The following is a 24174-nucleotide window of genomic DNA, read 5'->3' as shown; positions in this document are numbered from 1 at the left end:
CAATTAAGTATGTAATTAATTAGTATATGGGCGGAAATAATGGTGTTATATTTAATTAATGGTATACTCTTTTATAAAGATTTATATAGTTTTCTTTTTGCATACAAATGGGCTAGTAATATTATCGTTTTGCTAAAACGATAATATTTGTATTTTTTTAAATGTACAATATACTATATGTAATAATACAACTATATTATCGTTTTGCTAAAAACGATAATATTACTAGTCTGTACATTTTGTACATTTGTTGCTTTACCAAACCAAACAATCTAAAATGTCAATATTCCATGGATATATTGATAAATGAGGTCTAAATTATAAGAAAATGCATTTTCTACGAAAACTTGAAGGGATAGGTAAAAAATGGTATAATACAATTTGATAGACAATTTAATTGTGCATCTGATTCTCCAAAAATATACAGGGCATTCCATTTAAATTAAAGAAGTTATTGCCGCTTGAAGTTATTAATTATTTAAAATAAATTTTTAGACACTCTGTATAAGGCAGTATTATTTTTATTATTGCAACACAATAACCGATCAATAAATAAACTTCATTAAATATTTAGTATTAACAACATTGATACCCTTGGAGAAATGAAGCTTTAAAATTTTTACTGCAATTTCACAAAATTGAAAATATTTCAAAAACGGTAAGGTTTAAGTATAATAAACCTTAATCAAATTTACCTTTATTTTAATCGTAGAAACTAAAAATGTAATAATATACAGGGTGTTCCATTTAAAAAAATACAACTTTGATATTTTTTTATTTATTTGGGACACTCTGTATCTTGTAAAAATATTTTGAAATTGTAGCTCTAATAGTCCTTCAACGAACCCCAAACTTACAATTTGTAAAAATCTCATCGTTTAGCTACAATACTCCGTGTCGTATGTGGTGAACAACCCTGTATATTTTTTAGAATCTATTTGTTAGATTAAGCAAAAATACATGCTGTTTGAAAGACAATTTCATATTCTTTGAAAAGAGTTTAGAGATATTAATTTGTATTTTAGTTTCTTTGGATTAAAATTATTAAATTAATGCATGAAACAATAAATTATCGTTTTTATTACTAAGATGTATGCCATTATTTATTTATTTATTGATTGACAATTAACTAAAATAAATTTTCAATAATGGGTATGACCCCCTCTTGCTCTTATAATATCTGTCATACAGTTTGGCATAGATTCAATCAAGTTTGATATTGTTGCTTGCGGTATGTTAAGCCACTCTTCTTATACTGCAACAATGTGCTCTGGAATAGAGGTTGGGGCTCTTTGTCTAGTACGAATCCTTCGTTTTAGCTCATCCCATAAATGTTCTATCGTGTTTAAGTCTGGACTGCATTCTGGCCATTCCGTAACCTGAAAACTGACTTCTGAAATGTACGATTATCGATTCGTGACACAAATCTCGATTTGTGTGCTCTCGCATTGACATGCATAAAAGTGAATTCGCTTCCAATATAGTCGACGTAAGGTACCACATGAACTGCTAAAATCTCCTCAATATACCTAGCAGTCCTAGCACCAGTTAAACCTCCTCTCCCGTGCCAACGGTCGTCCCAACGGATAAAAACTGGATCGGTTCGCGCAGTCATAGAAATTGTATCCCAGATCATGCAGAAACCACCTCCATAAGCAATCTGCCCCTCAATGCAGCATTCTGCGAATCGCTAATCTGGCCTCTGGAACACTTTTCTTCTTCCGTCGCTACCATAGAGGCATATCCTGGTCTCATCTGAGAATAAAACACATTCCCATTGTTCTAGTGGCCAATTCAGATGTTCCGTGCAAAAGGCAGGCGTGTTTGATGATGAGCTGGGGTAAGTTTTGGACCAATTGCGGGTGTTTTGGGGGTCATGTTACTTTCCTTCAATCTTCGTCTTACTGTACTCTGACTAACAGTCACTCCTCGTGTTTCACGGAGCTGTTGTTGCACCTGAATAGCATTAAAATGCCGATTTCTTGATATTGTTGACACAATAAAGCGGTCATCACGATCCGTTGTATATCTCGTTCCACCAGTTCCAGGTCGCCTACGAAAGGGTCCAGTCTCCTCATATCGTTCACACACTCTTCGAACCGCTCCGCGTGTCATATGTAGTTGCCGAACTAGAGCTCTCTGTTTAAGTCCATTTTCGATTAATTTAGGGGGCTGTTACTTGGGCGGCTTTTTCCGGTGATGTATGCATTAAATTGAAACACTAATCAAACAATGAAATACAACTAATCAAAAATAAAAGAACAATGTGAAAATTTTGATTACAAAGGTAGTAATTGCAATATTTGACAAGTTTGTTATTCTTATTGTCACCACGACACAAATACCTTTTATTTGGTTACCCGTTGGTACGCATATAAACCATAAGTACCGTGGATAAATTTATGTTCATATTAAAGCATGTTAAATTGTCTTTGAAACAGCTCATATTTTCTACTTGCTCTGATAAATAGATTCTAAAAGACAGAGTTAAAACCAAAAGTTCACAGTGGGCCGATTTCTATGCACGTAAGTTTAGATTGAAGTTTTGTGATTACAGTGATATATAATTTATATGATTTTGTAACAAATTGCTCGCTATTTTATGACAAATACTGAAGCTCTGCAAACCTTAATCAAGCAACGTTGCGTTGCACAACTGATTCAGCGGTCCATACACTATCAAACAAGTTGCGCAACAAAGCGATACGCAACGTTCCGTTGCACAACTGCCTCACCCATGCACTTAGTAAAATTTTGATCAAACTGTTTATTAAGAGTTGTGCATTGTTTGAGAAACAATCATGTCCTCAATTGCCATTGCGTCAATTATTATCGTATATACCCTAGATGATGTCGATGATACCAAAAAACGAAAAAGAAAACAAATAATTTGGATGAAAGAACTAAAATATTGCACAACGAAGCGCAACGCACACATACACTACACAACGCGTTGCGCAAACAGTCCTGTTGCACAAAAGAATTCAAACATTCTTGAAACTCATCAAACAATTGCGCAACGCATCAAACACTACCATACATTGGCAACTCGTTGCGCAACGGCCTGCGTTGCGCAATTTGTTTGATAATGTATGGGCCGCTTTAGACATATTTTTGAAATATAATATATATTTCCTTCTTACCCGACCCGTAAGAGCGACCCGAACAGTACAGCGTAATAGACAAGATGAAGGTATTTCAATTAGTAGTATATGTTGCCGCGCAATAATTGCCAAGTCGTTATAATAATTATAGAAATAAAGATGTCTGATATTGATACGGTCACTATAAATGTTGATAGCTAATTGATTAAAGGCAATTTATAACAAAGTTGTTGAATAGGTACTTCCACAGACACAAATTAAAATAAATAACTTGGTTTTACAAGAGATCTCACAACTTATTGTAGTAGAAAGACTGCGTTTCGAGACTTAGTTTTTTACAATTCATCCTTTTGATGGTTTTTTTTTAATTGAAAACAGTTTTATTTGATTTTAAACGACTTTTATTAAAATAATTTTTTTTTAGTTTATTTTTTAGGTTTTTATTTATTTTTTCGTTTGATTTATTTATTTTTTCGTTTGATTTATTTTATTTTTGTTACAGCGTTAGAACGAAAGATCTCTGTTCGAGCCAATCGAGATGAGTTAGTCCAGAAAGGTATCCTTTTACCCGATAGTCCTCCGCCAAAATCCGACACAGGTTCGTATGTAGAGTTTTTTTTTATCCTAGATTGGTTTGCCTAGTTTGTGTTTACCCTAACTCTAGCCTTAACTTAACCTATGTCATCGTAAGTTTGCTCAAAACCCTATTTAGTTTATGGATTACAACTTTATTTATTTATTTATTTTAATTTTTTTTTAGATTGATTTAGATCTTAAAGCCTCATTTACACATAACGTTTTACTTGTCAGTTTTGCGTGTCAGGTAAAACGGTAAAGACTTACTTCTTATGCCTAGGCCTTAAAATGACCTTTTTATATAGTCAATCACGTGGCAAAAATTAATACTTTTGTGACGTTTGAAAAAAAAATTATTTTTATCTATTTTCTTAACACAAAAATGCCATAAGGCGTCATCTACTTTCAATGTTCAGAAACTCTGAATACCACCGAGGAAAACTTCTATAGTATATCGATTTTCACGAAAGTACGGATGGAAACGGCACCTAGAGGTGAAAGTTTAAACTAAAAGAAAATATCTTACCCTGACTGAAAATAGAATTCTGTTTTGTGATTATTGATTTACCTACCCTAGTTTGTATTTCTGATAAATAATATTGTGCTTTACGGTATGTTTTTGTCAACATACCAAAGACTAACGACCTCTGGATTATAAGAAAATGCAAAAATTATTGATTTGTATTTTTCTTTTTCTTGAAACATATTTTGTTTTTACGAAATTTTTACTGCTTGCATTTTTCAGAATTTTTGTAATTTTTTATTAAATTAGGAAATCATTTTTCACTGGTAACTAACTTTATAATATGGGTCGCGTTTAGTAAATCAGTCAATTATAAAATTCACTTAGAATTAACATATTATACACTCAGATGCAAAAAAAAGCAACGGAAATTTTTTTCGTCAAGTTTAAAGTGTTATTTTTTTACTTTTAGCCCTATTTTCATGATTTTTTTAGCAAACTATACCGGGTGTTGCATCGTCGGACGGGACATAGGAAATCCCATGTAAATTTTAATGGGGTCAATTATTGGCTTCCCTAATTATTTTAGAGAATAATTATATTTAGGTTTATTGAAGAGCACTAAAACCCACATCCAAAAGAATAACTTTAGATATTTTTGATTAGCTCGTTTACGAGTTATCGCCGATTTCTTTTTAAATATTTCTCCGTTCTTATGGCCCTGTATTTACTTATGAGCACCAGTCAAGGTAAAAGATAACTGTCAAATGAAGTTGTCATTTCAGAAATTTACCTATTTAGTGCTTTATTATTATTGAAAACTCATTCCTACATCGGAAATCTTAAAGATGTATTTATAAATACAAATTAATATGAATTAAAGTAAAACAAAGTAATCAATTACAAGGTTAATTATAGTATTATTATATATATATATATATATATATATATATATATATATATACCCTATATATATATATATATATATATATATATATATATATATATATATATATATATATATATATATATATATATTATATATATTATATATATTCCCTTCTTACATTCGCTAGTTGGTAAACTGAAATTCTATTGCATTCGGCAGAAATAGCAATTTTTAACTCGTCTAGATTTGGGTATTTTTTATCCTTGTATATCCTGTTTTTTAAATGGCTCCAGAGAAATAAATCATTTGGCGAAATATCAGGAGACCTTGCCGGCCAATTTACTGTATGATTTAGGCCAATAACGTTTCCGTTACAACTATTGTCTAAATATTCCCGAACAGCCAGGGTACTATGTGCCGGGCAGCCATCCATTTGGTACCAAATTTCCTGATTTTCCTTAGCGGCATCATGTAAAGCAGGTAAAATATGATTTTCGAGTAGTTTCAAATAATATTCTGCATTTAAATTTTGCGTAAGAAATAATGACCCGATAATATTGTGTCCGAATACCCCTGCCCAAACATTTACTTTCTGTGGATATTGCGTCCTTGTTTCGACAAACCTGTGTTGTTGGTTTTCTTTGTTCCAATATCGATAATTTTGAACATTGGGTTCATTATTTAAGGTAAACGTGCATTCGTCAGTAAAACATATGTTTTTTTTTAGAAATTCCCTATTCGTGTTTGCTTTTTCCATCATATCAAAACAAAACGCCTGCCTCCGTATTTCGTCCCCATCTCGTAGCTCTTGGTGCTTTTCATATTTGAAGGAATAGTATTTATGTCGTTTCAAAATTCGAAACGCTGTAGTGTGATCTATTCCTATTTCATCTTCAAGTTTCCTTGTGCTGATCTTTCCATCGTTCTCTTCCACGCACAATAAAACTTCCAAGTCGGTATCATTTCTTGCATCTTCTCTTTGTTCCTGCCTTGCTTCACATCTGCAGTTATTTATTATGGTACCTTTGGTCTCAAATCTCTGGATATTCCTTGCGATTGTAGATTTTCCAGGTATCGGTCTATTCGGCTACAGAGCAGCAAACATGTCCGACACCTTTTGATAACTATTTCCTTGATAATACCATTTAATCATCAATACTTTTTCTTCGGTAGTGTAATTCATGGCTAATATTTTCGATGTAGGTATGAGTTTTTAATAATAATAAAGCACTAACTAGATAAATTTCTGAAATGACAACTCCATTTGACAGTTATCTTTTACCTTGACTGTTGCTCATAAGTACAGGGCCATAAGAAAGGAGAAATATTTAAAAAGAAATCGGCGATAATTCGTAAACGGGCTAATCAAGAATATCTAAAATTATTCTTTTGAATGTGGGTTTTAGTGCTCTCCAATAAACCTAAATAGAATTAATCTCTAAAATAATTAGGGAAGTCAATAATTATTGACCCCATTAAAATTTACATGGGATTTCCTATGTCCCGCTCGACGATGCAACACCCGGTATATAAATCTATCAATTTTAATTCATAAATTCAGTATTTGGCATATTATACAGGGTTAATTGAAGGGTTGTTTTTTGTCCTAACTTTGAAACACCCTGTGTAATAATTTCGTGTGTAACTTTTCCTAAAACATTATTTTTCGATGGGAACCATGTCTCCTGAGCATTTTGTTTTTTGACTCATGTCAACAAATGCCTTGGTTAATTTTTAAGAGCGAAATGAACTTGCCACCAACAATTTCCAATTTTTTCAACTATTTTTACTTTATAATGTTATTTTTTAATATCACGAGGTGACAATTACGACAATAGTCATCATCTATTGTCGTAATGTTATATCGACACTGATTAGAACTTGGTTTTAATAAATATTAGGAATAGGAACACTAACAGAACTAAGGGTATTAAAAAAAATAACTGTAATAACTAATTGTACAAAGAAACAAAAATTAAAAAAAAATATTCTAATGTAATGTTTCAAGTTTGAAAAATGTCCTCTAGGGGGCGTTTCTCTGGTAGCTAATCAGAAAACAGGGTTTTTCTCAAAAATATGCAGGTGAACAGGTATTTTAAATATTACTACTATAATCGACGAGAAATTTGTAATTTTTTTGATATAGAGTATTTTGCTCTATCTCATAGAATAAAGTGGGGAGGGAAGGTTAAACTTGCTTTTATTAAAATAAGGATAACTCTGGTTTAGGTTTTGCCGATTTAAACAAACTAGGGCTCCTAAAGAAAAGAGCTTTTCTTCCTTAATGATCTTCAGTATAAATTTTATTTCCATATTTTTTTTCGTGGTAGCTAGAGGGCGCTGTTTGACATGACAAAAAAATTAAATAGGAGGTTATATTTCTCTTTGCACAGTTAAATAGAGCACAAAAATTTCCAAAATATCCTGTCGCTTAGGATTATCAAATCAAATCAAATCTTTTTATTAGGCCCCAATATAAAAAATATATAAAATATAAACCATACTTTGGCTGACTAATAGCCTAATAGCCTAATAAGGAGTGCACCGCGATTACAAAACCGATTCACTGATTGCCAAAGGCATCAGTGTGGTACACTCCCTGTAAAAAATAACTAAACAGAATTTCATTTTCAATACAATAATATACCAACAACAAACAAACCCGTAAGAAAAACAGAGGACCACCGGCAAAGCAAAAAGAAACCCCGAGCGCACAGAACAAAGCGTCTGCAAGACAATTTAGCAATGTTAAAAAATATATAAATACAATTTCAACACATACACAAATATTTTCCAAAATTGTAAAGCTGAGCAGGAGCCAGTCAAAACCATATCAAATTAAAGGCCCGTTCACCACAGTTTGCCAAAATAACAAAAGATAAAAGATAAATTTAGAAATAAGTTCTATATTATATTCGATTGTAAAACCAGCAAATTATTCTTAACATATTTATTAAAATAATGTGATTTAAAGCATTTAACACTGATTGAAAGAGAATTCCATAATTGAGGCGCAAGAAAAGAAAACGATTTCTGAAAGCCAGCCGTCCTATGTTGAGGTATTCTGAAACGATGTAAGTTTCTTGTTACATGAGTGTGGTTAAAAGGAATAAACAATGATTTTAAATAAGGCGGTTGGCCAGTTTGTAAGATACGGTAGATAAATGTTAACATATGAAGTTTTCGCCTATTTACCATAGACAGAATATTAAATTGATTTAAATATGGCGTAATATGTGTATGAAATGAGATATTATACGAAAATCTCATGCAGGAATTTTGAAGTTTTTGAATGGATATGGCAACCATTTGAGTCAATGAAGAGCCGTATACCACATCTCCATAATCAAACAAGGACAAAATTAGCGAATTGCAAAGATCATATTTTGTATTCTGAGGAAGATGTTTCTTAAAATAAACCAAACCTTTTAGTCGCATATATGCAATTTTCAATTTATTTCTTACATGTATATCAAATTTTAAATTAGAGTCAAAATATATGCCGAGATTTCTAGCGTCCTTAACTATTGGTATTTTAGTATTATTAACACATATATCAAGATTGTCTGATAGATAATTGAGAATAGTCTGATTATTTCCAAACAGCATAATAAACGATTTGGATGCATTTAATTTTAGATTATGTTCCATTGAATATTTGTATATGTTATTAATATCTGTTTTAAAATTTTCTTCAGCTTGTTTTAAATTATCAGATGCAAAAGCACAGTAAATTTGTGAATCATCTGCATACTGTTGTAATGTAGAAAACTCAATTTCTTTATTCATATCGGCAACATATAATGAAAATAGCAATGGCCCTAATATGGATCCTTGAGGAATTCCACATGTCATAGAAACGTAATTTGACTTTAATTGATGATTCCCCTGTCTTACTTGAACGCAATGCAGACGATTAGAAAGATAATTTTTAAAAAACGTTATAGAGTTTTCTGATAATCCGAAGTAATGGAGTTTAGCTAGTAACATATCATAATTTATAGTATCAAATGCCTTGCTAAAATCAAGCAAAGCAAGACAGGTGATTTTTTTGTCTTCCATATTTACTCGAATGTCATTCACCAGTTTTACAAGACATGTGGTTGTACTAAATTTTTTTCTGAAACCGGATTGACACTCTGGCATTATTTTATTTTCGGTAAAAAATGAAAATAACTGCTTATGAATATGTTTCTCAATAATCTTAGAGACCACCGATAGACACTGATTGGTCGTAAATCATTAAAAGTTTTTGGAACAGATACCTTGGCTAGAGGTCTAATAATAGATTTTTTCCAGATATCTGGATATACGCAATCAAGTATGCAAGAGTTGATTATATTTATTAAAGCGTCCTTACAAAACGGTAAACAAAGCTTTAAATCTCTAATTGATATCTTATCATCTCCAATCGCATTAGATGATATGGAGTTTATTATAGTATTTAAAGTAGCATAATCAATTAATTGAAAATTAAGTTCATTAGAAAAAACATTGGAAAATGTGTTATGTTGGTAGAATTGTATTTTATCTGATGAAGTGCTGTTATCTATGTCACTGCAATTTGCAAAATGTGTGTTAATACCTTCTGCATTAGCTAAATCTGCGGGTATATCAACATTTGATTTGCTGGCTATATTAAGTTTTTTAGCCGTGTTCCAGAAGTCTTTATTTTTTTTCATTGAAAAATCTTTAAAATAAGCAACCTTTTCTCTAATTATAGCATGTTTCGTGTAATTTCTCAAATGTCTGTAGTACTCTAAGCGAGTATCTTTCTTATCTTTTAAATAATTATTCCGAGCCTTGTCCCTCAGCTTAATTAATAATTAAATATTACTTGTAATCCATGGCATAAACGGTCTTTCACGAATTTTTTTACGTTTAATTGGGGCATGCTTATTAACGAGATACAAAATATAATCATTGAAAACTTGTAATTTTTCATTTATATCACTAATATAAAAGACTTGGTACCACGGTAATTGCACTGCGTCTTCTTCAAATTCATCAAGCGCAATAGCGTCATAATCTCTGAATTCGATATACTTTTCACAATTATTAAGGGTTTTTAGGTTAAATATAGAATACACCAAACAATGATCCGATAGTTCCTCAGAAATAGCCAAAGAATGGCTACAAATGCACGGCATATTGATATTTGCTATTATGACATCTATTAATGTTGATGAAGTATCGGTGATGCGCGTTGGTTGCGTAATATGTTGAGCAAGGTTGAAAGTATCAATAAGATTAGTGATTCTGGATGAAAAACGAGACTCGCCCAAAAAATCTATATTAAAATCGCCTGAAAAAAATCACACAATCGTAGAACGGCACTGTCATACTTATTAGGTCACTTAAAGTATCGATAAAATTATCAGTGTCCAATGATGGCGCCCTATAAATATTTATGAATAAAATATGTTTCTTGTTTAGTTAAATTTAATACTAATTATTTCACAAATATCCGTGGGAATATCAAACTGAATATTTTGATATTGAAAATGTTTTTTTATATAAATACCGACACCACCACCTCGGCCATCCCTGTCTTTTCTTATAAAATTATACCCATTTATTCCAAATGCCGAATCATTATGATCCGATGAGAGCCAAGTTTCGGAAACTCCAACAATGTCAAAATTATACTCATTAAAATAGTTTCTTAAGTCATCAAAACCTGTGTTAAGTGAACGGACGTTCAAGTGAGCAACTGAAAAATGTTTTGAATTCAATTTAGACTGGCTCTCTGCAAATCCACCACCGCTATGCATAACTCCGCCGCCGCCTCGCCCACGCACGCCAGAATAACATTACCCGCCAGTGATTCCCAGTTCTCCCCACAAGATACATTATTACACTACAAAAATCTACAATAATGAAAAAACAATAGGTCGTTTACCAATTCTGCCTGCATAAGCTAGACAACTCCTGCTGTAATAATTATTATTTATATTTAATTAAAAGTTCAATTTCTAATTATTTTAAACCTACCACAATAGTTAAGTATGCAACAAAAAATACTCATTCTTAGAGACTAATTTGACCAGAAAATCAAACAAATTGAATTTATAGCAAATTAACAATTCAAATGTATTAAAATAAATTACTTTGCATTTTTTTGTCTACCCACAAAAACTGATTTGCTACAAAAAAGAGATACATTTTCAGTGCAATATTTAATAGCTAAAGAAGACATACTCTACCATATTATTTTAAAATTGTTTTTTTTTAACTAAATTTTGCAATTAAGAATCAACAAATTTAATGTACTAATATAAAATGTTTTTGAGTTCAATTTCTAATTATTTTAAACCCAGCACAATAATTATTAAGTATACAAAAACAAAAAAAATATCCATTCTTAGAGACTAATTTGATCAGAAAATCAAGCAAATTGAACTTACAGTAAATTAACAATTCAAATGTATTAAAAGAAATTATTCTGCACTTCCTGTCTACCCATAAAAATTGATTTGCTACAAAAAAAAGAGATACACTTTCAGTGCAATATTTAATAGCTAAATAAGACATATAATACTCGACCAGATTATTTAAAAAAAATTTTTTTTTTTAACTAAATTTTGCAATTATGAATTAACAAATTTAATGTACTAATATAAAATGTTTTGTACTTTAAATCTTATAAATCTTGGTCTGTTTGAATTAACTTTTTAATATTATTTATAAAGGCATAAATATTACCTCGCCATGTCCAGCAATGTTTTAATCCATATTTTGTCACACACACTTTAAATAGGTTCATTTTTTCTCTCGTTAAATATTCTGTTACAACTATTCCGCTACCCTTAAAGTTTTTCTTTCTTAAAAAACACTATGTCGCGTTTCCAACGGTTTGTAAACACTACCACGACTGGACGAGGTTTTTCACGATCTTCTTTTTTGCCTAGCCGATAACAATAATTGATATCGTTTGACGATAAAGATTCTTGTATCTTAGTTTCTAAACATTCGACAATTTTTTGCTCAAATCGAATAGTATTTCTGTTTTCTTCGTTGTTTTCGGGTATTCCAGAAATTACCAAACAATTTGCATAACAGTGTTTTTTACTTATCTCCATATTTTGATCTAATTTAACTGTTCGGTTAAGCAGTTCAGTAATTTCATCCTTAATCGTTTTTATGGCCATTTCCATCTCAGTTTGGAACAAGTTAAGCCTACTTAATATATTTCTATCTTCTACATCAGTGGTTCTGGGACTGGTAATAACACTTTTTAGATCCTGAATGCTATTTTGGACATGCTTTTCAAGGTTTGTTACCTTAGCTGCCAATTCCAAATTCGTAGAACTTGTACTAGAGTTCGAAATACATTTTGGGTTATTATTCCTTGTATTTCTTTTCATCTTCCAATTCAATTGACACACTTTTAATTACTATTTGAACTCTTTAAATCACTATATATCTATATTTCGCTCAGGAGCCAGCTTGGCGCGTGCTACTCGGTCGACGCCATTTTTCTCTGGATTATATAGTCTAAAAATTATAGTAGTAGGCTAGAAAACAGAAAGAGGTAAATTGGTTACGTCAAAATATCAACACGTTTAAGTTCAGTTTTCTTGCATCCGAATTTCGGGAGTTTTCTTAAAAAAAAATGTCATAAATTTTTAAACGTGTTTATGGACAATCAATAATTTTATTAAAATTTCTAGGAATTTTGTGCCGCCATATTGCTTTTAACAGAAAACCGCCGAATTTTTCGGCCACCCGGTACATCTCTCTTAGTAATAATGACAATAACAACTTAAATTTCTTGGTTTTTCCACCAACATATACGAATATCGATCGGCTCGGTTAACAAGGCATAAAATCCGATTATATCCCGAAGAAAAATAGGCTAGAACGGCATAGAGTCGTCGAAGCATGGCGGCGAAGAGCAAACAGCGCAATCAGGGAATGCTTTGGGCCTATTAACAGCCGTCAACGACTCGTGAACAGATAAAAGTTAAGCGCTTGATAAGAAAAATGCGAAAATAGAGTGAAAATGCCATAAAACGACCGAGGAATAAGCGCAGATCATAAAACGAGTTCAATTTTCCTAATGTTATTATGTCTGAGTATTATGTCAATAGAGTTTATGGTATATAAAATATAAATCCTTTATAGAAACCAGTGGCGGCTGTTTTTAAAGGGCATAGGGGTACGTACCCGCCCAAACTAGAAGATCAAAAGGAAATAAATGAGTAATGTACGTCTAGTGGATCTGTGTCTATGAAAGGAATTTTAAGAATGCAGATATCTTATACAGGGTCAAACAAATGCGAAAAACTTCAGGGGGTGGTTCCTTGTTCAAAATAAAGGGTAGTTTGCTTTATAAACGTTGGGTCAAAAGTCAACCATTAGGGAGATATCGCGGTACAAAGATGGCGGAAAAATAATGTTTTTATTTTTTATCTTGAAAACGAAAAGAGATAGACTAATGAATTTTACGGAAGCATTACTATGAAAACACACTTTCTGGTAATTTTTCACTTTTTAAAATGAGTGGAAGAGGTTGAAATAAACTTCCCTATCATTCTTGTTAATGAAATTTAAAGAAAAATCTTATCAAACACATGCAAAAAAAAATAATTTTGATAGTTTAGTTTATTTAGAAACTTTTTATCTCTTGTGTTTTTGATAAAACTCACCGATTTGAAATTAAAAATAAAATGTAAAAAGCATTACATGTCAGGACAAAAAACATTTTTAGATAAAGAATCTAGTGGGCAGCTGTAATTTTTTTAGGAAAATCTAGTCGGCCGCTGTCACTTTTTAGGATGTTTCTAATATTGTTTTATTTGACATTACCCTACTGCAATACGTTATTATCTAGATTATTATTATTATCATTATTATCACTAGATTCTTAATCTAAAAATATTTTTAGTCCTGACATGCAATGCTTTACATTTTATTTTTTAATTTCAAATCGGTGAGTTTTATCAAAAAACACAAGAGATAAAAAAGTTTCTAAATAAACTAAACTGTCAAAATTATTTTTTTTGTATGTGTTTGATAAGATTTTTCTTTAAATTTCGTTAACAAGAATGATAGGGGTAGTTTATTTCAACCCCCACTCATTTTAAAAAAGTGAAAAAATTACCAGAAAGTGTGTTATTATTTTTCCGCCATCTTTGTACCGCGATATCTCCCTAATGGTTGACTTTTGACCCAACGTTTATGAAGCAAAGTACCCTTTATTTTGAACAAGGAATCACCCCCTGAAGTTTTTCGCATTTGTTTTGAAACACCTTGTATATATTTTTATTTTGCACGACAATTTGACGTCACATGTATCGTTGGTTGCATACAACTCACTAGAAAAGACATCCAAATTCGATTTTATATTAAAAAACAAGAGATTTACCACCAAAAAAAAACCAAAGTACGCAGAATTTTTTCAATAAATAAACCCACCACAAAGATATCGACGACGAGATAATACGCGTAATAGTAGCTAATGTAAAAGGGATAGAATTATTGAATCATACCCTGTATAATAAAGAATTTCTGTACCATTCTTCCACCAGTATCACCTTCAAAGACTAACAAACCCATTATTGAAATTGAAACCGGCCTATCAAAACAATATAGACACATTTTCCGTACAAGCTACACTATAAAAAAGAGGACAAAAAATAAGGGACAGGGTGGAAATCAATCGGGTTTTCCATTAACTCCAATCGGCAGTCGATTGAGTTTTGGGCCGGCGAAAATTCGCAACGCAGTGATGGAACGTCGGGAAAATTATTGGGAAATGGAAGGGGGAGGTAAAAAAGGAAACAGAAGGCGGGACGGTCTAGTTAAAATAGAAAATTCAGCTGGAATTGACGTGGAAATCTGTTTAGAATTTCCACGATATGGAAGAGACAATTTTTTGCACACATTTAAAATTTTCTTTTACAACACTATAAATTAAGAGTCTATTACGCTGTACTTTCGGGTCGATTTCAGGGGTCGGGTAAAGCGGGTGTGTGGCCGAAGGAAATATATATTATACTAGCATGTACCCGCGACTTCGTTCGCGTCGAATTAATCATTTGTAATGGTGATATGATAAAGCAAAGCAAGAATTTCCATTAACATACAAACTGGAGCAGAATCGTGGTTAATCAATTGCCCAACTTTTTGGAACACCTTGTATGATTTTTTAAAAAATTTCAAAATATGTAAAAAACAAAATAAATTATACGTGTCCAAGCGTTTTCCCGAAAGACTAACCGTTTTTTAAATAACAAATATTGTAATATTTGAGGGACGTTTTCACCCTCTTGGAATTTGAGATTCGAAAAACCCTTCCTTATCGAACCTCTACACTCCACAGTCAATCCGTTTGCCAAAATCAGCATTAAACGTCAAGCAGCTTAAGCTTAATGAAACACCCTGTATAAATTTTTAAAAAATCTTAAAATATGTAAAACAACAAAATAAAATATACGTGTTTAAGAATTTTTCCGAAAAACTCACCGGATTTTAAATAAAAAATATTCTAATATTTGAGGGGTGGTTTCACCCCCTTAGAATTCGAGTTTCGAAAAATACCTTCTTATCGAACCTCTACACCCTAAAGTCAATCCGTTTTCCAAAAATTAGCTTTTTACGTCAAGCGCTTTAAGCAATATCGTGATTAATCAATGACCAGATTTTTCGAAACACTGTATACATTTTTAAAAAGTCTTAAAATATAGTGTTCAAGCGTTTTTTCGGAAACTTGATCGTTTTTTAAATATAAAATATGGTAATACTTGAGAGGTGGTTTCACCCTCTTGGAACTGGGATTTCGAAAAATCCCTTCTTATCGAACCACTACACCCTAGAATCAACCTGTATGCCAAAATTGAGCTTCTTACGTTGAGTGGTTTGAGCAGGATCGTGATTAATCAGTGAGTCACTTAAGAATTTTATATATTAGTATAGATTATTTGAGGGGCGTTTTCACCCTCTTGGAATTTGAGATTCGAGAAATCCCTCCTTATAGAACCTCTACACCACACAGTCAATCCGTTTGCCAAAAATCAGCTTTAAACGTCAACCAGTTTAAGCAGAATCGTGATTACTCAGTGGCCATATTTTATGAAACACCCTGTATAAATTTTTAAAAAAATCTGAAAATATGTAAAACAACAAAATAAAATATACGTGTTTAAGAGTTTTTCCGAAAAACTCACCGGTTTTTAAATAAAAAATATTCTAATATTTAAGGGGTTGTTTCACCCCCTTAGAATTCGAGTTTCGAAAAATCCCTTCTTATCGAACCTCTACACCCTAAAGTCAATCCGTTTTCCAAAAATCAGCTTTTTATGTCAAGCGCTTTAAGCAGGATCGTGATTAATCAATGATCAGATTTTTCGAAACACCCTGTATACATTTTTAAAAAATCTTAAAATATGTAAAAAAAGAAAATAAAATATACGTGTTTAAGCGTTTTTTCGGAAACTTAACCGTAAAAGTCTTTAATTTTTTAGTAGTGTTTTTGTATTAACACTTAAACGGAAATATTGAGGAAACGTTCTGAAGATAAATTGTGCGTAAATTCTAATAAATAATTTATTTTTAGTTGTTTAATAGAGATAGGCCTTTTTGTTATAATAATAATAAATTTATTTCCGAACGAATAGTATACATACGCCCATGTAAAATAAATTTAAAAATGATGGTAAAGTGTTCTTAATAAGGAAAAAAAATACAAGATTCACATTATGGAATACATACAAGAAAATACAATACAGAAAAAATCTGAAAATCACCAAAAAATCAGAAACAAATATATTTAAATACTTTTATTTGCGTTGGATTAGATCAACTAAAAATAAAGACAATTTTCATTGCAGAAGCAAAGACAATAATCAATTAAAATACTCTTATCTAGCTTATTTTAATAATATTGATTTTTATACAAAAATACTTTTTTTTAACAAATATATTTTTAGTAATTATTTAGTTAATTGAGGGCATTAATACAAGGCATTTAAACCCCTAAAAATAAAAAACAAAAACAAAACATGTTTCTTCATTCGTGCCTTTTGATACAAATAACTGTGGAGTAACAGTTTCTTTTTTCCCTGTTCAATGATAACAAATTCGACTTCCATTCTACGTGTTTATGCTGGATGACGATAAAATATAATATATAAAATAAAAATTTTCAAAAATTGGCAGGTATGACAATAAATGGCTTGACAATGAGAATAATATGAAAATTATTGTATTTTTCGGGCAAGTTTTTGTTTCGCTAAAATGTTCTTAGGGAAATTATGATTTCGGCAATTTTTCCATCAGGGCAATTTTCGTTTCGTTGTTTTGCTTTCGATCAATTTTTCTTCAGCAATTTATTCTCGGACAATCTTTTGCATACCCGATACAGCTATGTGCAGAGTCTAGCTCATTCTAACAATGTTTTTTAGCAAAAAAACAGACTCAAAGTCACACTGTAAAAAAGAGCTGCTGCCATGATAGAAGTTTTATTTTGTCACAGGCAACCATCAGAAAATAATTAGGTAGAATGGGGTAATTTTCTCTCGCATGCATTTTCATAACTTAAAACAAAATGATCTATCTCAAATTCCATCTTTCTTGTAGTATAACAATTGATATAACAAAGAGCCTTATCTCAACATACGTCTCTTCGTCATAACGAAGAATTGTAGTATTTGAGATGGGGCAAATTTTTAAACGAGTATAAAATGAAAAAGGTACAATATTGAGATGCGCAAATTCGCTATGTTAAAATATGACCCATTGGGCATGTCATGACGTTGATATCTCAAAATCGCCAAAAATCGAGATACACCTTTTCGTCATAAATGCCGAACGCTTATTTTGCTGCTTTTTCGTACTAGTGAAATGGACTCTTAAGAAATGTACAAATACAGGAAACTTTGGGAATGTTGTAACGTTTTTAGTTCGTTACATGTCTTTTTTATATATAATATATGATGTCTGGCCTATCATCACCGGATTCCCTCTCGTTCAGGCCGGATAGTTTATTTGACGCGTAATTTTTACGTTCCCTAGTCGCCAACCCTGTTATCGTTCGACACAACCCTGTTATCGCTCTGAGGAGGCGCTGTCAACATCGCTTCTGTCAACTCTTTCCGTGCTTAACCTCACTTTGTTTTGACGCTCTGTTGTATCCCAGCTTTTAGAAATGGTGATTATTTTAGGTCTTGCTGTATAATTTGAATCAGCTGCTATTTCGAGGCTACAGGGTAGAGTTACGGATGTCCCAACTTGTATTTGTATTTTGCTGGCACGTTGGCGTCCCTTTTCTTTTGTCCTCCAGAAAGTCACATGGAAGAAAGGACATGTTGTTTATTATTTATTGAGCCCTCGGAAGTATTTCGAGATAGGTTTATTTTGTTTATTAGACCTTGTTTGGTTTTAAACAAGAGTTTCATACTTTTAGGGTCCAAGGTACGGACTGTGTCCAAGGTACGGGTAGTGTTTTATGTACAGACATTATCTTATGTACAGATGTCCTGTGGACGAGTGTTCCCAGTAAGAATGATTTTTTTTCTTACATATAAGTGCCACAGCGTGGATGTAACTTGAGTCACATTCTGCTTCACTCCCATTTCTAAGCCTAGTCAGTAGCTACGGCTGTAGTGATTCATGGTGTCCTCAATCTGGCCCCTTTTGTTGTTTTGGCCAACAGGATCGCCGACAGACAGTACAGAGATGCTAGACCACCTCACGCTGCTACTGTTTGAAGTAAGGTTACATAAAAGAACAGCTAAGTGTATATTTAAGTTCTAGTTTTACATTTAACATCTAAAACATTTTCAGTCTTAAACAATAACGTACATCTTAAGTAATATCGTACAGACTATGTTCAGTGTGGTTAGATTGTTAAAAACATTCATGTCGATATAATCTTTAAAATATAATTTAGATCTTAAGTTTCATTGCATTACGTCTTGTAATGGTATTACTTTTATAGATATTATTGCACTATTTTAATAGATGGATAATCAAACATAGATTCTAGAATCTACAGGTTGTAACATCTTCGATTTAGCATCATATGGAATATATCAAATTAATTAAAGTAATGCTACATTTCATACTTTCTCTTAAACTTTACATGTCCTGTATTTTATCGTAGTTGTTTTCATTGATATTTAGTACGACTCTTACCACCACTTTCTTTGACATATAACCACTATATATTTACTAGAACTCTACAACGTCATGTATCAGCAAAAAACATCATGAATAAATATAGTCATTAGTTTTAAGTATTATACAACTGTGTTTTCTTTCTCTGTACATGCCTGGCGCCCAATATCTATATATCTTTTGTTAATTATTACTGATTAATTTTCTCTCTAGTGAAACACCTTATCCACGACTGCTCTCCGATGAAAAGCTGCCGTTTGCAGTGGTAGTGGTTTAAAAAACGCTACAATGTAGAATGTAGAATTTGTGTTCTCCTTTCTTGAGTTATAACTCATCATACAGTCTCAGGGCTTCGACAAAAGCCAGTATCTCAGACGGATTTACATAGGTTAGTTCTCCATTTCCGATATACTCGTATCAAAGCTTATGGCACGAATGGTTTTTGAGCGCTCACAAGTGATGAGGTATTCTGGTGTTTCCTCATTTTCCTCACAGAATCTGCATTCGGCATTGTTTCTTAGCTTCAGTGAGGAGGACAGTGTCCTGTTAAAAACCCTGTGGCAATTCGAAGATTTTTTTTACTTAAATGAAAGAAAATCTTCGAGTGTCTTAGACCGTTGAAGGGTTCCCATTCCACGTATGGATTCTTCCAGGTTCTTGAGTTCCGTTTCAAGTTGGTTTTCATTTGGACAACAGAACGGTTCTGTTTCAGTTAGTAGAGTGTTCACTCTCTTTCTAGCTAGATCGTTTGCTTTTTCATTGGCTTCTATCCCAGAGTAGTAGGACTTTATTTTCTTTGCCTAACTGTAGGAAATCATTATATTTCCTTTATTTAGTTAGTTTTCCCAGTCATCCAATGAATATGTACGATCTCTCTCAGCATAATTAGTTTTTAAGTATCTTATGCTGCGTAAAAAACAAATGTGTTATTACATCACCACAATATCAATTTAATATCATTAAAACTTTTCAAAAATCCCCTAATCCCTAAGGATATTTTTACCCTTGACACCATCACGTCGCGGAGCCTAATTTTATTTTCTCAAAACTTTCCAACAAGCCTAATTACTCCCGAAACCCATTTTGGACAATTAGGGAGTCGCTGTTGATGTATTCTACTAACTAATTAGACCAGTTTGTTTATGTTGGCATATAATTGATGGGCCACACTTAACTTAATAGATGTACAACATTCTTGTACCATCCTGCCAAGTTATGCCGACCTTGAAATTCGTTGGTAAAAAATATTACATCTACGTACTAACACAGCCAATTAGTTAATGTTATGTTAGTTAATTAATTATAAATATATAAACAGTTATTATTTACATCAGCAAAACTTACCTTCTTAACAGCACTTAAGGGGCATAAAGGGCCATTACTACCTCTTTCCCGTTCAAACTGTTCTAATAAAGTTGCGATGAGTTTTTTACGGCTATTAAGCTATCTTGTACCACTTCGCACTAAAAGAGGTTCTAAAAAGAACAATATTCGACTGCAAGGTCTGCTTAGTTAATATTTTTAAAGTTAAGGTATGAAAATACTATTTATTTAAACCAAAAACTCGTAATACAAAACTAAAGTGTCAAAACGAGCGACAATGTCGAGAAATAAATAAATAAATGTGGCAACTTGCCATTTTTTACAGCAGAGCTACCACCTGAATCCCCAGTTAGTCAGCCCGGCGCCGAATATGTTCATGGTTCCTACGATGTTCTCTATGGGTATCTCGGAAACTACTGGAGATAGAGAGTCGGTTAAATGGGGAAAGAATTGCAGTTTTGTGGGTTCATAAATATGCGCCTTTCAGATTTTTGAAAAAGTTCATCGCTTACTAGATATTTCGAAAAAAACAAATTTCGGCTATTTTAAAAATTGTCCCTAATTCCATTATAAGCTATTTTAGACAAAAAGTTTTCAGATAAAAGTTGTAAATAATCATATCCTTAAGGAGACTGTGTCCTCCATTTTTTTCTAAAGCCTGTTATTTTTGACATATGACACAAACATATTTTTTTTTAAATGGAAACCATAGTTGGCCATGGCTTCATAAAAAGCGCCATTTTTTAAGCTTTTCAGCGATATAAGCTATAATATGTTTTCTTCGAAAAATTACAGAGTTATAGACAATTCTTATCATTTTTAAATAATTAAAAACCGAAACTAAAGTTCCAAAAAAATTCGTAATATATCTAGAAATTCATTTACCCACTAGTAGTTATAAAAAGCATTTTTGGTAAACTCTGTCTCTAATAGTTTCTGAAAAATAAAACTAATTTTTTTAAAAAGGTCCGATTAAATTTATATCTCCGAAACTAAAGTTCCAAAAAAAATCGTAATATATCTAGAAATTCATTTACCCGCTAGTAGTTATAAAAAGCATTTTTGGTAAACTCTGTCTCTAATAGTTTCTGAAAAATAAAATTAATTTTTTTAAAAAGGTCCGATTAAATGTATATCTCCGAAACTAAAGTTCCAAAAAAATTCGTAATATATCTAGAAATTCATTTACCCACTAGTAGTTATAAAAAGCATTTTTGGTAAACTCTGTCTCTAATAGTTTCTGAAAAATAAAATTAATTTTTTTAAAAAGGTCCGATTAAATTTATATGTCCGAAACTAAAGTTCCAAAAAAATTCGTAATATATCTAGAAATTCATTTACCCACTAGTAGTTATAAAAAGCATTTTTGGTAAACTCTGTCTCTAATAGTTTCTGAACTCTGTCTCTAATAGTTTCTGAAAAATAAAATTAATTTTCTTAAAAATGTCCGATTAAATTTATATCTCCGAAACTAAAGTTCCAAAAAAATTCGTAATATATCTAGAAATTCATTTACCCACTAGTAGTTATAAAAAGCATTTTTGGTAAACTCTGACCCTAATAGTTTCTGAAAAATAAAATTAATTTTCTTAAAAATGTCCGATTAAATTTATATCTCCGAAACTAAAGTTCCAAAAAAATTCGTAATATATCTAGAAATTCATTTACCCACTAGTAGTTATAAGAAGCATTTTTCCACAGGGTGTTTCAAACTTTTATCGAAAATTTTATGTTTAGAAACTGAAATCTTTTTGTCAACTAATAATAGTAATTACCTAAGTTTTTAACTATAGTCAGTTGTATAGGCCTCATTTTAATAAAAACAGGCCATTAAAATTACCCATGTCTATAATCAATTTTTATTTTAAGAGGTCTGCCTAATGTTCTAAAGTGGTTAGTTTTGAGTATTTCAAGATGGCAATTAGCATGAAGTAGACCACACACGACAAAATCATTCTCAAGGGAACTTAAATCCAGAAATAACCATAGACATACGTAAAAAATAGACTAGCTTTTTGTTTTAAGGAAAACAGTGTTAAATAATAGAATATTGTTTTATTAGGAGTAAAAATGATACTTATTGTGGCGAAGTTGTACGTTTGATTACAGGCGAGGCACAAAAAGTCATTTTTACTCCGTATAGAACATGCTATTTTTTTCCAAACGTCACAAATAATTTGTAAGTAACTATATGTCGAGAAACTATGGTTACACTCGTCGAATTTAACACTTTATGTCAGTTAATAAAATCACGCAACTATTTTACCCATAACGACTGCACTGTTCTTCAAGCTCGGTCTACTACCGTTATCGTTAAAAAAGTAGACGATGCATCCCGTCAATAAAAATTCGACAAATTTACAAGTGGCCAATGTAATGAGTGGGCAGAGTATGTTTTGCGGTGACATACTCGTCAAGTCTGCCACATGTATACCGGGTGCATCTCAAAAGTGGCTCAACCCCCTATAACTTTTTTATATTTTCAGATAAAAAAAATCGAGATTTGGTATGTTAGTATATGATATAAATTAGGATTGATTGACACTTTTGACATTTTCGCTTAAAAAAAAGTTAGAATTTTTAATTTCATTCTAGAGTGCCAGGGCTGTGTTAAAAACACTAATTTTTTTATTAAGGACCCTTGTCAGTCTACTATCATAGTAGTAGACTGCTTCAGTGAAACTTATAGTCATATCATCATACTATTTATCACTCTGCGTCCTTGATATACGCGGAATTCCTAAACAACATGCAGTTCAAAATTGATCTAATACCCTTCTATTTTAAGCTCTTTTGTTTATTTGGAGCCGATTTGCAATGCCGGAGCGTTATTATAACGATTGATTCAAAATAAAATCGACATAATTCCTGATTGGCGTAATTCTGCGAATAAAATCGCATCCAACAACAGACCTTGGTTCGAAAATAGATCGGAACATCCAAATTTAGCATCAAAACATGTGATTCAACCAACAAAGGAGGACAGATATCATCCAAGAGGATCGCGAGTCAGAGTTACATGTTCGAAGTTAATGGTTGATATTTATTTTAACAATAGAGGTTTTTTATTAAAAAGGCTTTAATGATTGGAAGAATGACATACCGGGTACGTCTCAAAAGTGGCTTACCCCTATAACTTTGTTATTTTTTCAGATAAAAAAACAAGATTTGGTATGTTACTATATGACATAAATCAGGATTGATTGACGTATTCAAATGTTTTTGGTCACTTCCTGTTTCACCGGAAATGACTACAACTTTTTAAATGACACCCTCAGTATTTTTAGCCGACCATACCAACAGATATGGTAGGCTATTAAGATCGGCAAAAAAGGTTTTTTTAATTTCACTCAAAATTAGTTATTTGGGTCATAACACGATAACTCAAAAACCGCTAAACCGATTTGAACCAAATTTGGCACAAAAATACTGTGGCACCCGAGAATCTGGCCATTAGTTTATGGTGGGGGGGTGGGGGGTTGGTAAAGGGGTATGGGAGGGGGTTAAAAATTTTAAAAAATCGTATCTCCAAAATTACAGTAGCCAGCGAAACGCGGTTTTCAATTTAAGATTAGGAATAATATTTGCAACGAAATTTGGAATAACATCAAAATCAGTCAAAGTCGCAGTTTATGAGATAAAAAAAATTGGAAAAATTCCTTTACTTTGAAACTAAAAGAACTGCCTACCAACTTTTT

At 31.9% G+C, this 24174-nt stretch overlaps 1 protein-coding gene across 9 annotated transcripts in view; it reads left to right on the top strand.

The window, feature by feature from the left end:
• LOC115887206 (phosphatase and actin regulator 3) overlaps positions 1 to 24174 on the top strand; it is a 155678-nt gene that overhangs the window by 77036 nt on the left and 54468 nt on the right. For all 9 annotated transcript variants that reach the window (XM_030906568.1, XM_030906566.1, XM_030906570.1 and 6 more), the window contains one exon: positions 3607 to 3702. In XM_030906568.1, coding sequence (XP_030762428.1) covers positions 3607 to 3702 — 96 coding nt within the window. The remainder of the gene's footprint in view (positions 1 to 3606; positions 3703 to 24174) is intronic.

This window comes from Sitophilus oryzae, unplaced genomic scaffold (assembly GCF_002938485.1).
Source record: "Sitophilus oryzae breed Bouriz unplaced genomic scaffold, Soryzae_2.0 scaffold_555_pilon_pilon, whole genome shotgun sequence".
Classification (NCBI taxonomy): domain Eukaryota; kingdom Metazoa; phylum Arthropoda; class Insecta; order Coleoptera; family Curculionidae; genus Sitophilus; species Sitophilus oryzae.
This window is presented reverse-complemented; position numbering and strand designations above follow the sequence as displayed.